The sequence below is a fragment of the Salpingoeca rosetta genome, assembly GCF_000188695.1.
Source record: "Salpingoeca rosetta unplaced genomic scaffold supercont1.27, whole genome shotgun sequence".
NCBI lineage: Eukaryota > Choanoflagellata > Craspedida > Salpingoecidae > Salpingoeca > Salpingoeca rosetta.
Window position 1 is genome coordinate 455,212 of NW_004754907.1, and position 16,259 is coordinate 471,470.

Consider the following 16,259-nt stretch of genomic DNA (forward strand, 5'->3'; position numbering starts at 1 on the left):
AGCGACAGAGCCAACAGGGTGAAAAGAGAGAGAAGAAAGGAAGGCCTGACAGAGAGCAATACTGCGACAACCCGATGGAGGAGCGATGGATGCATTGACGACGCACAGGAAGCAGGGAAGTTCTGAAGTTGAGAGCACCTGTACGCGACGCTGCTGCTGCTGCTGCTGCTGCTGCTGCGCCCATACCACAACAAAACACCTTCTGACGTCCCAGCCCACAGCAGCTACACGGCAACTATCGTCCTGCTGCGTGATCTCTGCGTCAACGTGAGCACGGTTTGCACTGGCTGCACATGTTCTGTGCGATCTTCTTCCCTCTCTTCTCTTGAACATCGTCCTCTCTCTCTCTCTCTCTGTCGCTTGCGCCTGCAAGAAGCCAGGTTTTGTCCCCTCACTTCACTGCCTCAGCTCCTCGTCCTTTTCCCCGTCACACGCTTCAGCGCTTCACGCGTTGAGGCGTTGATTCGTGATGCACAAAGGCCGCTGCCTTCTTGCTTTGAGCAATCGTGTCAGGCCACAGACAGCGCAAGCTCACCTCACACACCCTCCTCTTTTTTGCTGCTTGTTTGGATTTGGTTGGAAGGACCTCGCCGCAGCGGACATGCTTGGGCCCGTTGTACATAGCACTGCTTGAAATTGCTCCACGCCCAAAATCAGCTCCCCACCGATACAATCCACCTGTTTTGTGCACATTTCGTGTCACAGACACACAATAAAAAAAATTAACTCGTTTTATTGTTTCGCCCTTCCCGGACGACTGACGTGACGGTTTTGCCCTTGAGCTTTGCCTTTTTCCCTTTCCCACACCCACCCACTCGACGCTCGACCACTGACGACGCACTGACCGACTGACGTGGCCACCACCAGAAGTGAGTGTGAGTGTGTGTGTGTGTGTGTCTGTGTGTGTGTGTGTGTGTGTGTATGTGAGTGTGTGTATGTTTCTCTCTTTGTCTCTCTGTCTCTGTGTGTCTGTCTCTGTGTGTGTGTGTGTCTCTGTCTCTCTCTCTCTGTGTATCCCCTTGTCAATGATGCTCGCGCCACAATGTCCGCGCCATTACCTCACCTCACGCACATCCATCCCCCCCCCCCCTCCTCCCGCCCCCTCTTCTCTCGCGCAGCTCCCAACCGCAGATTCGCAACAACAGTCAACGGCTTTCTCTCTCCATCTCTTCTCGTCCATCCCTCCCGATCACCTTGAATCGCAAGCATGGAGCTCTTGCTCATCGTGGGCGTGCTGATGGTCGCGGCGACTGTCATGCTCGTCAAGTACGCGCGCAACCTGCAAGCGGATGATGACGCCAATGCCGGCAAGGGCAAGCGCAAGGGCGCCAACAACAAGAAGAAGGCCCGCCGCGCCGCCCTTCTCCAGCAGGAAGCCCAGGCGCGCGCACAGCAACAGCAACAGCAGCAGCAGCAGAAGACCAAGTCGTCGCCCTCTTCCTCTTCCAGCACCAGCAAGAAGCCCAAGCTGAGCGAGGAAGAGCGCCAGCGCCGCCGTGAAGAGCGCGAGCGCCTGCTCCGCCAGCAAGAAAAGGCATTCGAGGAGAAGCAGCGACGCGCTGCCCTCGCTGCACAACAGGAGCGCGAGCGCCAAGCTGCCCAGCTCGCCGCACAGCAGAAGAAGCACGCAAAGCAGATGGCCGAAAAGCAGGCAGCCGAGAAGAAGAAGCGCGAGGAGAAAATCAAGGTCGGTATGGTGCTGAGGTGACGTGCGCCGTTCGTATCGTGTGCTGTCGGCTGTGGTTGTCGTACATGCTACCCTGCTTTGAGCGGCTGTGGAAGCGGTGATGGGCATCCCTGTGTTGCTCTTGCAAGCTGTCAACTTTTGTAGCATGCACGCATGCCCCCGCGTGTGCGATCAGCTGCGCCCCAATACCGTGCCAACAATATCGCCTTTCCCAGCAGCGCCGTCTTAACGCCCCCATCACCTCCTCATCTTCTCGTGCCTTATCCTTGTTCCCCCATGTGCGCCTTTACTTGCCGGCACACACACACACACACACACACACACAAACACACAAACACACACACACACACACACGCGCGCGCGCGCGCATCGCATATCACCTGCCCAGGCTGAGCGTCGGCAGCAGGAAGCCCTTCGCAAGCAGCGCGAGCAACGCCACAAGGAAGCTCTGAAGGAGGAGCAGCTGGCAAAGGTTCGCTTGTGTCTGCGTTTGTGTTCGTCATGCTTGTGTCTGCCTGTTGCATGCGTGGTTTGCTCTTTGATTTCGTGTGCTTGTGCCAATGTCATTCCGTGGTCGCGGCTGTTTGCACGTGTGTGTGTGTGTGTGTGTGTGGTGCACGGGATTCTTTGTTTGAGGTGTCTTCGCTGCCGCTCATTTTCGTACTTGCCCTCTCCGCCTTGTTGCTTGCGTTTTTCGTTGCATCTGCAGGAGCGCCGCGAGAAGGCGCAGCGTGAGCTTGAGCAGCAGCAACGCGCGGCAGAGGAGAAGGTGCGCCCGCAGTTGTGTACTGTGCTGCAATAGTGTGTGTGTGTGTGTGTGTGTGAGAGGGGGGAGGTTTGTCGATGGCGTCGGTTGTGGACACCCCCCCGCGAACGTTTCCTCGTGTTCACGTGTCCTCGTGTTCACGCGTCGTGGTGCACCGTTGATGCAAGCCACTCGCATTTCTCCCACGGCTGCAGCACCCAGTCACGCGCCCACTCACCCAATCACCGATACTCCCTCACCCATCCCCCGCTGCTTGTTGTGCCTGTGTGCCTTCTTGTACCCTCAACAGCGCAAGGAGAAGGAGGCAAAGCGCGAGCAGATGGAGCGCGAGCTGGTGGCGAAGGAGATTGAGAGGATGAAGGCGGCCAAGGAGCGCGCGGAGCGGCTGAAGGAGGAGCGCAAGCGCCGCGAAGAGATGGAGCGCCAGAAGCAGGAGGAGCAGGCGCGCAAGCGCCGCGAGGAGATGGAGAGGCGGTTCCGCGAGATGGAGAAGAAGGCTGAGGAGGAGAAGCAGCGCATGCGCGAGGAAGAGGAGAAGAAGCGCGCAGAGAAGAAGGAAAAGCAGGCCGCGGAGAAGAAGAAGAAGGAAGAGAAGCAACGCAAGGCAAAGGAGGCAGCCGAAAAGAAGGCGAAGGAGGAAGCAGAACGCAAGGCGAAGGAGGAGGCTGAGAAGGCTGAGGCTGAGCGCAAGGCAAAGGAGGAAGCTGAGAAGGCTGAGGCAGAGCGCAAGGCAAAGGAGGAGGCAGAGAAGGCCGAGGCTGAGCGCAAGGCAAAGGAGGAGGCAGAGAAGGCTGAGGCAGAGCGCAAGGCAAAGGAAGAGGCAGAGAAGGCTGAGGCCGAGAAGAAGGCAGAGAAGGCCGAGGCTGAGCGCAAGGCAAAGGAGGAGGCAGAGAAGGCTGAGGCAGAGCGCAAGGCAAAGGAAGAGGCAGAGAAGGCTGAGGCCGAGAAGAAGGCAAAGGAGGAGGCTGAGAAGGCTGAGGCAGAGCGCAAGGCAAAGGAGGAGGCTGAGAAGGCCGAGGCAGAGCGCAAGGCAAAGGAAGAAGCAGAGAAGGCGGCTGAGGCTGAGCGCAAGGCAAAGGAGGAGGCTGAGAAGGCTGAGGCAGAGCGCAAGGCAAAGGAAGAAGCAGAGAAGGCGGCTGAGGCTGAGCGCAAGGCAAAGGAGGAGGCTGAGAAGGCCGAGGCAGAGCGCAAGGCAAAGGAGGAGGCAGAGAAGGCCGAGGCAGAGCGCAAGGCAAAGGAAGAAGCAGAGAAGGCGGCTGAGGCTGAGCGCAAGGCAAAGGAGGAGGCAGAGAAGGCTGAGGCAGAGCGCAAGGCAAAGGAGGAGGCTGAGAAGGCTGAGGCAGAGCGCAAGGCAAAGGAGGAGGCAGAGAAGGCCGAGGCAGAGCGCAAGGCAAAGGAGGAGGCTGAGAAGGCTGAGGCAGAGCGCAAGGCAAAGGAAGAAGCAGACAAGGCTGAGGCCGAGGTAGCCCGAAAGCCCATTGACCTGATGTCCGTGCTGAGGAGCATCAAGGAAGTGGAGGAGGACCTGAAGAACCCGAGCGGCCTGGCCATGCAGCACCGCAGGTTGCCACGTCCAGGTTCGTTCCCAAGTGCAGCGCAAACCATGTCGCATCTGCTTGTACAGCACCGGCAGTCTTCACAGATGTTGGATTTTCTCCCGCTCACCATTACGTTGGAATTATATCTCCCCCCCCCTTTATGTTGCCTGCTCATTGCTCGTTCACGTCTGCAGACAATGAACGCCTGCGCGAAATCGTGATGAACCCAGCCTTCAAGAGACGCAACCGTTACAGGTGAGCCTGTGAAATAGTGTTGTGCGTTTGTGTGGAAGTCTTGGCATTGTTGGTACACGTGACGTCGTTGCCGTCTGTGCGATCTCAGTAGAATGGCACATTCTCTTCTTCCTCTTCCTCCCTGTTCTCTGCGCCAATCACGTACACTCACACACCCACACGTGCGCGCGCACATTCCCCCCCCCCCCACCCCACCATCACCCATGTCATTTCATGGCACAGTGATATCGCGCCCTATCCTGAGACTCGGGTGAAGCTGACCCCGGCACCGGTGGGTGAAGAGAATGCGACAATGCCTCCCTGTTTGTTTAGCTTGGTGTTACGTGACTTTTCCTCGTCAGCGGTGCACTTAACCTCACAACTCCTTGCACATTTGCATTGTGTGTGTTTGTGTGTGGTTTCCCTCTCCTTCCCCGTCTTTCTTTTCTCACCCCTCTTTTCTTCCTGCTCCTCCTCGTCTTGTTCCGTTGCGATTCCAGCACAACGACCACCTCGACTACATCAACGCCAACCACGTTCCCGGCTACAACAACCTCAAGTACATCTGCGCCCAGGGACCTCTCCAGCACACTGCTCACCAGTGAGTTGCGGCGGGTTTGTTGTGTTCACCAGCGCGTGTGTACGCTTGCTTTCGTGTTTGCGTTGACTGTTTGTGTTTCGTGTTTGTATTTATTGTGTGTGTGTGCGCGCGTGTGTGTGTTGCGGCTTCTGCCCCTCCTCCCTCTCAATCCGCCAGCTTGCAACTGCTGCCGTCTCATTCACACATTTCTCACCGTGCATCTTCCTGTGTTGCCGCGCGTGATTGCAGCTTCTGGCAGATGGTGTGGGAGCAGAATGCCAACCTGGTGGTGATGGTGACCAAGTTTGCTGAGCGCGGCCGCCGCAAGTGCGACGTGTATCTGCCCACGCTCATGCACCCGCGCATGCGCGACCCAGACGAGAGCGACGAGGAGGAAGAGAGCGTGGAGGTGCGTGCATACACACCACGGATTGACTGTCATTTTGCGGCATGTTGTGTGTGTGGGTCCACACTTTGCGCCTCTTTCCCCTCTTGCAGCAGGGCTTGTCTGTCTCTTTTCACACCAGTTGTTGCATCCCATATGCCACAGCACGTTCTCACATCCACCCACGCTGCCTTTACCCTCGACCGTGTGCAGAACTTTGGCCCTTACCGCGTGCGCCTTGTGGAGGAAACGGACAACGAGGCGTTCGTCATGCGCAGCCTTGAACTGACCCACGAGGGCGAGACTGTGAGTTTCGAAGGGTCTCGTTCGTTTGTGGAAACCAGCTGTTGTCTGGGGCAGTGCTTGCACTTGCTGCTGCTGCTGCTGTGGTTACGCTGTGAACACAGGCAGAACACAGGCACCCTGCAGCTGGATTCTTTTCCGTGTAACTGGATGTCGCCCTGCTCTTTGTCGACTTGTGCACGCTTCTCACCACCGTTACTGTGCCCCTCCCTATCTGTTTTGTTTTTCATCCGTCGTTTGTGGCTGTTTCAGCGCACAATCTCGCACATGCAGTTTGTCGATTGGCCTGATCACGGCCGCCCGGACACCGTGGAGTCGATGATCAACTTCAGGTACGGTTTTGGTGCATGGCATGAGTCGCAAAGGACATGAAATGTGGCTGACTTGTGTTCTGCGTATCATGAGTTGCAGATGATGGGCGTCGCATCAAAGAATGCTCTGCGCTGTTGCAACATGTGTCCTGTGCAGTCACATATGTTACTGTCTCACTGACGCGCGTTTCTCACTCACTTCCTGCCTTTGTACCTACTTTCCCTCGTTGCACCCCCCCCCCTCCTCTTCCAACACACACACACACACACACACACACACACACACACACACACACACACACACACACACACACACACACACACACACACACACACACACACACGTACGTGTCGATTTTCTTGCTGCTTGCCGCTTGCGCCTGGTCCTGTACAGGAACCTGATGCGTCAGGAGATGGAGGAGATTGGGCTTGAGCGCCCCGTGGTTGTGCACTGCTCTGCCGGTGTCGGCCGCACGGGAACGCTGATTGCGCTCGACACAATGATGGCAGCACTCGATGCAGATGATCACGCCACGGCCACGGAGCTGTTTGACCTCATCTCCAGCATGCGCGAGCACCGCCTCATCCTCGTCCAGAGCGCGGTTTGTTGCCCACGTTTCCTGCTTACGGTCGCCGCGCTCATTTTACTTTCGGTGTGCTTGTACGCTGTATGATTGCATGCTCGCGTTGCTCGTGCGAGGTGATTGCTGCTTCTTCGAACACCCTACTGTTCTCACCGCACACACACACACACACACACACACACACACACACACACACACACACACACACACACACACATGACATGTACGACACGCATTCACACACGTGCAGGAGCAATACGTGTTCCTGCACGAGTGCCTGCGCCACCTGTTGCGTGAGAAGGTTAAGGCCCTCATGAGCAGCCAATAAGGTGTCCTGGACGCGACACCGATACGTTTGACGCGAAGCTTCCCATTTGTCTTTGCTGTTTTTTCCTCGTCTCATATCAGCTAGCTGCATGAGCTTTCCTTCTCTCTTCAAGCTATTCTCCGCCTCCCCACCCACCACTTCTGTTTCACTGTTCCTCTGTTAGTTCTTCTTGTCCCCGTTCACAAGATGCGCTCCCAGCTATTGTGTGCCATGAAGCTGCATGCGTGTGCGCCATCAAAAGCCGCCACCCGCCTTCATTCGCTCACAACTACACCCACACACACACACGCACACACACACACACACTGTGTCTGTGGAATGCTTGGAGCGGCTGTTATTCAGTGTCTGCTGTTCTTTCCTCCCGCGTGCAGTTCCCCCCTCCCCTAACCCCCTGCTTGCTTCTCGTCACACTCTCCTCAAACAGTCTCTGTCCCACCACCTTCTTTCAATCCACAACATGTCTGTGTGCGTCCTGTTTTCGCTGTTTGTGTTGGGTCTGCTTTCTCCTCTTGACACTCGCGTCAAACACGACATCAACAACACCAGCAGCATCGCTGTTTGTTGTTTATGATTAAGACGTGACCTGCGATGCGTGCGCTGTGGCGTGCTCTCGCAGCAAGTAGATCACTCTTTTCGAGTCACACGATGAAAACAAGCACGAAGGTGGGCAGATACAACAGGGGCGTGCGGGGAGCTGCGCAACCCTCTCAGGGAAAGGGAGGAGGCAGCGAGAACCATTGCATGAACAACGTCAATGTGGAGCGGACGATACAGAAGTAAACGTTGACACTGATGGCATGTGCACGTTCTGCTGTGACGTTACATTACACGAGTGAGCTGCGGTTTGCGGCGTTGGCCAGACGGTATGTGAAAGTGCTGCGTGGTGTTGGCGCTGACGCTGAGGACGAGGTTGTGGATCCCGGTGTGGTTGGGCGCCGCGTGTCCTTCTCCGAAGCACTGCCTTTGCGTGATGGCCGTGAACTTGCGGGCGAACTCACACTGACACGCTTTCCTTCCTCTGGCTGTTGCTGCTGTTGCTGCTCTTCCAGCTGTTGCGGCTGTTGCGGCTGTTCAAGCTGTTGACCAGATTCAGCCGAAGCCAGAGTGTTGAAGGACGGAAATGGCGGTGCTCTTGACGCTCGTTCCTCTTTCTCTTGTTGTTGTTGTTGTTGTTGTTGTTGTTGTTGTTGTTGTTGTTGTTGTTGTTGTTGTTGTTGTTGTTGTTGTTCCTTGACCCGCTTGGAGTGGGCCACCCATTCCTGCCGCATCGCAGGTGTCATCTTGCGCACGTGTCGTGACCGCGCGCGAACGTCCATCTTCAGCAGCTCAGCAAACACCGCCTGTTTCGCCGCCTCCCAGTCCTCATCCCACCCATCACCGTCGTCAACCACCTGCACCGGAGCCCCGCCACCAGCACCACCACTACGCGACCCATTTCCATCACCAGCGCCACCGTTTGTGGAGGATCGGTGGCTGTGCCGTGCCTCAAACTCCGCCTGTATTCTCGCCATCGCCTTTGCAGACTCCTCCCGCTGCCGCTGCAGACGATCACTGCGGTACTTGGCCAAGTTCACAAGGGGCCGGTTGCCAGGCCCACCATCGCCACCACGCTGTTGTTGTTCGCTCAGCTGTGCTGGTGTTGACTCTGCAAACACGTCATTCTCTTCATCCTCGCTTTCATCCTCATCATTGCCACCAGCAGAGGCACGGTGCTTAGCCCTATGCGCCCTGGCCTGCATGTGCCTGTCGTGGATGACCTTGTCTCCATCTTCGCCTTGCTCGCCTTCTTCGTCTTCGCTGGAGCTTGCACTGTCGCCTGAAATGGTTGCACCCGGTGGTGGTGGTGGAAACACGTCATCCTCCTGCCCCACGCGTGGCTCCGCTTGCTGCTCTGGTTCCTTGGCCTCCTCTTCTTCTGCCTGCAGCTGCTCTTGTGCATCCTTGGCTGATGTCACTGTGTCGCTTTCTTTCTGCCGTTGCTGCTGTTTGTGGTGTCGGTGTGGTGCTGGTCGGCGTGCGCCCACGGCAGCACCGTCTGTCACTGGCCCCTCCTCTTCCTCCTCCTCCACAAGTGTTTCAGCATGGGAGAGGTGGCGGTGGTGGCGCGTGCTTGCACGCTTTGGTCGGCCGGTCGACGACGACATGCGAAGGAGCCGCGTGTGCTGATGCTCTGCTAGGGGGTGGGGTGGTGGGGTGGTGTGGGGTGCGTGCAGAGTGAGGGTGAGTGAGGGTGTGTGTATGTACGTGTGTATGCATGTGTGTGTGTATGTGTGTGTTGAATGTGTGTGTGTGTGTGTGTGTGTGTGTGTGTGTGTGTGTGTGTGTGTGTGTGTGTGTGTGTGTGTGTGTGTGTGTGTGTGTGTGTGTGTGTGTGTGTGTGTGTTGCTCACCTGAGAGGCTGCCGAGCTCATGTTTCCTGCTCAGTGAAGGTGACAGACGGGGAGCGGGTATAAGGAGTAAGAAAATATGCAAACAAGCACGTGCCAAGACACAACATGGACTGTGTTCATCAGAAAACACATGCACAAATGCATCTTTGCACGCACACACACACGCACACACATACGACCTTCGCGTTGATCCTGTTGGGGCGGTGCTTGGGCGAGCCAACGACACAAACACCTCCATCGGCCGTGCGTTCATGTGTGTGTGTGTGTGCTCACATGTGTGCGCGTTTGCGTGCGTTTGCGCCCTTGTTTGCACCCTTGTTTGCGGTTCACCTGAGTTCCCCGTGTGGACTTGTCGTGCTCCTCATCCACCACTCACCCGTCTTCTCGCATGTCCAACAGGCTACCATCTCTCCTCTCATCTATGTCGACAAGTGCGGACAGCTGACATGCTCCGTTGCCACTACGCCTCCACATCCACGCCCAGCCATTTGCCCGTCGTCTACCGTGGCGTCGTTTCCTCCCCCACTCCCCAGCACCAACAACCATCAAGAGCAAGCACATCTGTCGGGATGCGTGAACGGGGATGGCGGACTCACCATCGACCCACCGCCGCCGACGGCCGTTTGGGTTCAGGTCGCTCGCCAACCCCGGCAGGCACGTGTGGAGGCCGCCGAGACCCCCAAGCGCACGCTCCAGCACAACAACCCCGTCAACACGATTGTGGTTTGCGCAGACGAACGGGTGTGCCCCAAACGCGGGAGATGTGCTCTAACTTCTCACCCGAGTACGCGCGCGCGCGAGGTGGGCAAGGACACACGTGGTCGTCAACGAGAAGACGCTGCAGGCCCCCGTTCGAGACGAAGCTGAAGCTGCTGTCGGGGATTGCCGCCGTGTTCGCGGGCATGATGCGCAGCAAGACCGACGTGGAGACAAGATAGCGAAAACGCGCTGCCGGAACGCGGACCTTTCACGTTCCTGATGTCGCTGCAGCCCTTTGGCATGGTGGGTCCTGTCGCTGGTGACGGGCAACCTGAACCCCGAGGAGGAGACGGTGGAGGAGGTGCAGCACGAGAGTGGGGCGCACCCACGCGCTCAAGCCGGCGTTCTCGATTGGCGTGGGCCTGCAGCGACGACGTGCTGTTCCGCACGGTCGTGGACGGACAACGAGTACAGGTTGACGACCCAGCCCTCCGACAAGGCTGCTGGGCGCCGTGCACGCTGAGTAGCCGACCTGTTGCCGATGCCGCCGCACTCGAACGTGCTGATGGAACTACTTTCCACCAGCCGCATCCTGGAGCTGCTGCGCAAGGCGGGCGTTGTGAGCGTGGACGTGGGAGTGAAAGAGGACCTGGTTGGTTGACGTGTGGTGTGGTAGGTTGTTTGCTCGTTGCTTGTCAGCCGGTTGAATTGCGTAAAGAGTTTACTACAGTGTCACACAAACAAAGCAACGTCAAGCAAGGCAAGGCAAGTGGCAAGCATGTAAAGGAAAGACAAGACCAAAGGAGCAAAGAGAGAAACCAGCAAACCAGCAAGCACACACACACACACGCAAACACACACACACACACACACACACACAGCACAGCGCACAGTCAAGTGGTAACGTTGATGCGGCTGTTGATGGCGGTGCACCAGTCAGCGAGCGAGGTGTCAGAGCGCGCGTCCAGGCGGAAGACGAAGGTGCGGCCAGGAACAGCAACGTGTAACTCCTCGCCACCATGGGCGAGCTCAGCTGACAGCACGCTGGAAAGGGGGATGCGCCCACGTTCTGCAAGGGAAGGACCCTTGCTGTACGTCAGGTGGTCGTCGCCGAGGGTACACCAGCGAGTGCGAAAGGCGATGTTCCACTGCCCTCGCTTCTGCAGCCAGCCGGCCAGAGGCTGTTGTGGAGAACGCTCCTGCAGCTCATCTTCGTCTGCTGCGTCTTGTTGGCCAGCCACAGCTTGCACTTGCTCACTGCCGCCTTGTTGCTGCTCGTCGTCGTCCTCGCCCCGCGCGGCCGTGCGTGCACCGCCATCATCGCGCTCGTCGTTGCCGCAAATGCGCAGCAGATAACCCTTCGCCTTGCGGGTGTTTGGGTGGTCTGGCCCAAGCGTGGTTGTGAAAGCGTCGAGCGCCTGCTGCGTGTAGGCGCAAGCCTGCTCCTTTTCGCCGCGCTTGTCGTGCAGCAGGCCAATGTTCGCAAGCGTCATCGCTGTGTACGGGTGCTTCTCGCCCAACGCCTCCACGTACACCGCCCTCGCCTGCTCATAAAACTCAACCGCCTTGTCGTAGTGGCCCTTGTTCTTGAAGGCAAGGCCGAGGTTGTTGTATGTGCTCGCTGTGCTCGGGTGCTTCTCGCCCAACGTCTCCACCTTGATGGCGAGCCCCTGCTCATAAAACTCAACCGCCTTGTCCAAGTCGCCCTTGTGGTCGTAGGCGATACCGAGGTTGTTGTACGTCTGTGCTGTGCTCGGGTGTTTCTCGCCCAGCGTCTCCACCTTGATGGCGAGCCCCTGCTCATAAAACTCAATGGCCTTGTCGTACTTGCCCTTGTGGCGGTATGCTTCGCCGAGGTTGTTGTACGTGTCGGCCGTGCTCGGGTGCCTCTCGCCCAACGTCTCCACCGTGATGGCAAGGTCCTTCTCGTAAAACTCAATGGCCTTGTCGTACTCGCCTTTGTTCTGATAGGCAACGCCGAGGTTGCCGTACGACGTGGCTGTGCTCGGGTGCTTCTCACCCAACGCTTCCACCCTGATGGCGAGGGCCTTCTCATACAGCTCAATCGCCTTGTCGTAGTGGCCCTTGTTCTGGTAGGCAACGCCGAGGTTGCCGTATGTACTCGCTGTGCTGGGATGCTTCTCACCCAACGCCTCCGCGTAGATGGCGAGCGCCTTCTCGTACTGCTGGACGGCTCTGTCGTACTCGCCCTTGCTGGCGTAGGCGTTGCCGAGGTTGTTGTAGGTGCTCGCTGTGCTCGGGTGCTTCTCGCCCAACGTCTCCACCTGGATGGCGAGGGCCTTCTCGTACAACTGGATGGCCTTCTTGTAGTCGCCCTTGCTGTCGTAGGCGCCGCCGAGATTGTTGTATGTGTCGGCCGTGCTCGGGTGCTTCTCGCCCAGCGTCTCCACCTTGATGGCGAGCGCCTTCTCGTAGAAGTGGACGGCCTTGTCGTGATCGCCCTTGCTGTCGTAGGCGTTGCCGAGGTTGCCGTACGTGCTCGCTGTGCTCGGGTGCTTCTCCCCCACTGTCTCCACCGTGATGGCGAGGGCCTTCTCAACGTACGCAATTGCTCTGTCGTACTCGCCCTTGTCGGCGTAGGCGTTGCCGAGGTTGTTGTACGACGTGGCTGTGCTCGGGTGCTTCTCGCCCAAGGCCTCCACCGTGATGGCGAGGGCCTTCTCATAAAACTCAATCGCCTTGTCGTACTTGCCCTTGTTGTCGTAGGCGAGGCCGAGGTTGTTGTACAGCGCCGCCACGCCCTCGCCCTTCTCCCCTTCAGTGCGGAGGTAAATCGGCAGGGCTGTCTCAAAGTAGGCGATTGCCCTGTCGTGCTCGCCAAAGTCGCTCAGCACCGCCCCAACGTTGAGGCACAGCCCCGCGAAGGCGTCAGTGCTGTCCTCGCCACGCGCTCGCATGGCTTCGACGGCGGCTACGGCCTTTTGCAGGCACCACGCGCGCAGCTGGTCCTTCACGGCTTGGTTGACTGCGCTGAAGCCGCCCGCCCACGACTCGATCGCTGTGAAGATCATGTGTTTGTCGTGCGGGTTAAAGGCGTCGGCCCTTTGTGCCTGCACGCGCACCAGCGTGTCTGTGACGGCTTTGTAGCTGCTGCGAATGGCGTTTTCGAGCGCCTGTTCTTCGCTGTTGGGTAGTTGGATGGTGACCTCTGTGCCTTCGTTGCTGATGCCACAGAAGATCTCCCACAGGCACCAGGCACGGGTCAAGGGAACAGGGTCTCGCCACGGCATGAGCACCAGCAGCACATGGCCAATGTTGGCAATCGACTGCTTGAATGTGGTGCTCCACCTGGGTGTTGAGAAAGGGGGAAGGGGGAGAGGGAAGGGTGGAGGGCAAAGGAAGGCGGAGGAAAGGGAAAGGGGTTGCAGTTCTTGTGAGGGAACAGTGTGCGTGTGTCTGTGTACGTGTGCGTGTGGCAGTGGTTGTTGAAGGGCACAAGAGTTACACACACACACACATATGCACACACACACACGCACACGCACACACACAGACACCACACAGACACAGACACAGACACACACACAGACACACACAAAACGCACCATTCTTGTGGGAGGTTGGCCGTGACGTTGGCGTTTTGGTTGTTCATAAAGAGGTCAAACCAGAAGAACACGGGCTGGCCGTCGTCCTTCCTTGCTTGCTGCTGCGCAAACTCCAGCAAGACGTTGAGCACGTCTGCGATCTTGTACCGCCATGCGTGTGACACAAAGACGGTGGCCTTGTTCACGTGTTCTGGCGACTGCTTGCGCAGCTGCTCGACGTAGGCGCAGTTGTCCTGGCGTGTGCGTGGCACAACCAGTTGCTTGCAGGCATCCTCCGTGGTCATCTCAGTGTACGTGTCGGGGAACTCGCGCTTCAGATCACCCAGAAACCGCCGCACAGCTGCCACGGACACGCCGTGCGTCAGTCGCTGGTCAGCCATGTGTGTGTGTGTGTGTGTGTGTGTGTGTGTGTGTGTGTGTGTGTGTGTGTGTGTGTGTGTGTATGGAGTGTGGGGGGTTGGAGGTCAATCGCTCAGTGGGCAATCCGTGTGGTGCGGACGGCGGGCTTGAGGGCTTGGTGGCGCGGGGCGAGGTGCCAGGAAGAGGAGACGATCGAGGAGATGGTCGACGTGGGAGAGACAAACAGGGAGAGGAAGAGGGGAGTGGGGTTGTGTTGGTTTACTTTGGTTTACTTTGGTTGGAGGGGAAGGGGAGAAAGAGAAGAGTGGCAAGGACCGGTTGGTTGGTTGTTGTGGTTGCAGTGCGCACAAGAGAGGGAGAGAGAAGGAAAAGAAGAACTGGAGGAGGGGGCGTGGCTTTCGCCTTTTTTTTTTTTTTTGTTTGGGTGGGGGGTGGGGAACAACAAAGGAGACGAAACACACAGACAGACAGAGGAGAGACGGGTGCCCAGCTTTTTTTTTTTTTTTTTTGTTGGGGGGGGGATGCTGGGGGAGCACGCAAGGCTGGTCGCTCAGCTCTTCGCAAACCACAAAAGAGCAGCTGAGAGTGAGTGCGAGAAGCTGGTGGTAGCAACAACGAACGCGCTTCCGGGCCCAAGAAGGTGTCTTGTGCGTTTTGGACCAACCGCTCACACACACATGCACAGCAACTCAAGGCAGTTGGCAGAAGAAGCAAAGAAACCGTCAGCCTGAGGCGGCGAGTACGCTTACGCACACCGTGGTCCTGTGGTCACACACAAGGGTGGTGTGGACTGAGAGGAGAGCTGAGGACTTGAGCCAGAGGGAGAGGCAGCGCTGTCCTGACAATCAAAGGACAACAAAAGTCGGTGGATGTGCGTGGTATCTGCCCAACCAGTCTTGGCTTGGTTCGCTTGTGCTTCTTGCTTGCTTCTTGCTTGTTGTGGTCGAGGTGGTTCGAGGAAAATGACCACCAAACACCTCACACAACAAACAAAACAACAAACAAACCAGCAGACTGCTGGCACAGCCCGAGCCGTGGCATACCCGCCGCACGTTGGCAGGGCATCGGCGGCGTGCACATACAAAGTCGATGGGTCGCCAAGCAACCAGCTATGGTGGGGGTGGGAGATGGCCACTGCCGCCGTGCACATGGGAGGTGTTTCTCAGGACGTTCCCGTTTATTGACCAAGCGCCCATGGCTCTGCTGAGGGCGCGGCAGGGAGAACCAATAGGGGAGGAGGAACAGGCCAAGGAGGAAGAAGCAGAAGGAAAGGGCGCCCCAGGGGCAAGGCAGATGCAATAGACGAGAAGAGTAGGGCAGAGGTGAAAGGAATGACAATGGGGGAGAAGGTGAAGAAGGAGGAGGAGGAGAAGAAGAAGGAGGTGGAGAAGAAGAAGGTGCTGGTGGAGCAGGAGGAGGAGGAGAAGGGCAGGGGTGGTGCTGGTGGAAGGAGCAAGGCCGGACCCCGCGCACCGACACGGGGCGAATGTGGATAAGCTGGAGGAAAAGAAGCAGGCCACCAACAAGGAGAAGAACAACAGCAACGGGTCACGGAGGCCAACAAAAGGGTCGCGTTGACGTCCCTGCACGTGAATGTGGTGAGGTCGTGCACGTTTGTGGTTGTGGTGGCGTTTTCGAGCACAATGGTGTCTGTTCTGGGCTGCCGTGCTTCGTGCGGTCTGGATGAAGGCTGCCGGGGGTCCGGCACGGCAATGTCTTGGCCTGCATGCTTGGGTCCGGGAGTAGTCGAGGCAGACCCCGCCCGCCCTCTTTGCTGAACACCAGCTGCGTGCCTGAGCTGATGCGATAAGTCTTGCACATGTCGAGGGGGCGCCTTGAGCAAACAGCAGTGTGCCGCACACCATCTGGAGCACGGTGGGCCAGGAAGACGCCATGGTGCAGGTGGCGTTGGCATGAACCATGCACACACAAACACACACATACACACACACACAGACACGCCCCTCCTCAACGCTGTTAAACGTGTGTGCACAGACACAAAATGGGAGAGAATGCAGGGGATGAGCTTGACAGCGAAACATCATCAAGCGCACGCCAGCCCCATCCAACCACCCGCACTGATACACATTCACACGCACACATGTTGTCCCCACTCACCACCACCAAGCACATACACATTGCTAACCTCTTCGTCAGAACGAATGACATGTGCAATGTCTGCATCACGCCAGATTGGGGCTGGCGTCGGCCGGAGTGTGATGGCGGCTGTGCGGTCGATGGCGATGATGGTGATGATGGTGACAGCGGAGCTGAGGTGGAAGAGAAAGAAAGGGGAGAGAAATGGGGAAGGTTGATGATGATGATGATGATGGGTCGTTCATGGCGGCTGCTTTCCCCTCCTCTGATGTGGCCCTGGTGCCCATGTAACCAACACATACAACGACAAGACACAACGATATCATCAAACGCAAGGCACAGGCATGGCATGTGAGCACAGCAGGCGTGTTCACCTTTCCTGCCCCCTCCTCTGCTTTCCCCCTCCGCACTCCATGACACACATACACACA

At 57.7% G+C, this 16,259-nt stretch overlaps 5 protein-coding genes across 6 annotated transcripts in view; 2 read left to right on the top strand and 3 right to left on the bottom strand.

Moving 5' to 3' along the window:
* Positions 1-1,207: 1,207 nt before the first annotated feature.
* PTSG_09003 (response regulator receiver protein) lies at positions 1,208-7,504 on the top strand (the record flags this gene model as incomplete). The annotated part of the gene is made up of 12 exons (XM_004989744.1): positions 1,208-1,687; positions 2,076-2,159; positions 2,397-2,456; positions 2,743-4,030; positions 4,186-4,246; positions 4,469-4,517; positions 4,726-4,826; positions 5,055-5,214; positions 5,404-5,496; positions 5,746-5,825; positions 6,199-6,406; positions 6,639-7,504. 12 exons carry the CDS (start codon positions 1,208-1,210, stop codon positions 6,714-6,716), a joined length of 2,742 nt encoding a protein of 913 aa, XP_004989801.1. The 3' UTR covers positions 6,717-7,504.
* PTSG_09004 (uncharacterized protein) lies at positions 7,268-9,359 on the bottom strand (the record flags this gene model as incomplete). The annotated part of the gene is made up of 3 exons (XM_004989745.1): positions 7,268-8,886; positions 9,107-9,132; positions 9,286-9,359. 3 exons carry the CDS (start codon positions 9,357-9,359, stop codon positions 7,541-7,543), a joined length of 1,446 nt encoding a protein of 481 aa, XP_004989802.1. The 3' UTR covers positions 7,268-7,540.
* A 330-nt stretch (positions 9,360-9,689) lies between these two features.
* PTSG_09005 (uncharacterized protein) lies at positions 9,690-10,328 on the top strand (the record flags this gene model as incomplete). Its single annotated transcript, XM_004989746.1, has 2 exons — positions 9,690-9,847; positions 10,097-10,328. The coding sequence occupies 2 exons, from the start codon at positions 9,690-9,692 to the stop codon at positions 10,326-10,328; spliced, it is 390 nt and encodes a 129-aa protein (XP_004989803.1).
* A 370-nt stretch (positions 10,329-10,698) lies between these two features.
* Positions 10,699-13,751, bottom strand: PTSG_09006 (the record flags this gene model as incomplete). Of its 2 annotated transcripts, XM_004989747.1 has the most annotated exons (3): positions 10,699-11,586; positions 12,217-13,114; positions 13,372-13,751. In XM_004989747.1, the coding sequence occupies 3 exons, from the start codon at positions 13,749-13,751 to the stop codon at positions 10,699-10,701; spliced, it is 2,166 nt and encodes a 721-aa protein (XP_004989804.1). The 2 variants fall into 2 exon arrangements, with proteins under 2 accessions (XP_004989804.1, XP_004989805.1); XM_004989748.1 differs by having other exon boundaries at positions 10,699-13,114.
* A 92-nt stretch (positions 13,752-13,843) lies between these two features.
* PTSG_09007 (uncharacterized protein) overlaps positions 13,844-16,259 on the bottom strand; it is a gene marked incomplete at its 3' end in the record, with an annotated part of 12,314 nt that continues 9,898 nt past the window's right edge. The window contains exons 20-25 of the mRNA XM_004989749.1: positions 15,878-16,001; positions 15,284-15,565; positions 15,196-15,228; positions 14,739-14,840; positions 14,481-14,493; positions 13,844-13,884 (exon numbers count right to left, since the gene is read on the bottom strand). Coding sequence (XP_004989806.1) covers positions 13,844-13,884; positions 14,481-14,493; positions 14,739-14,840; positions 15,196-15,228; positions 15,284-15,565; positions 15,878-16,001 — 595 coding nt within the window. The remainder of the gene's footprint in view (positions 13,885-14,480; positions 14,494-14,738; positions 14,841-15,195; positions 15,229-15,283; positions 15,566-15,877; positions 16,002-16,259) is intronic.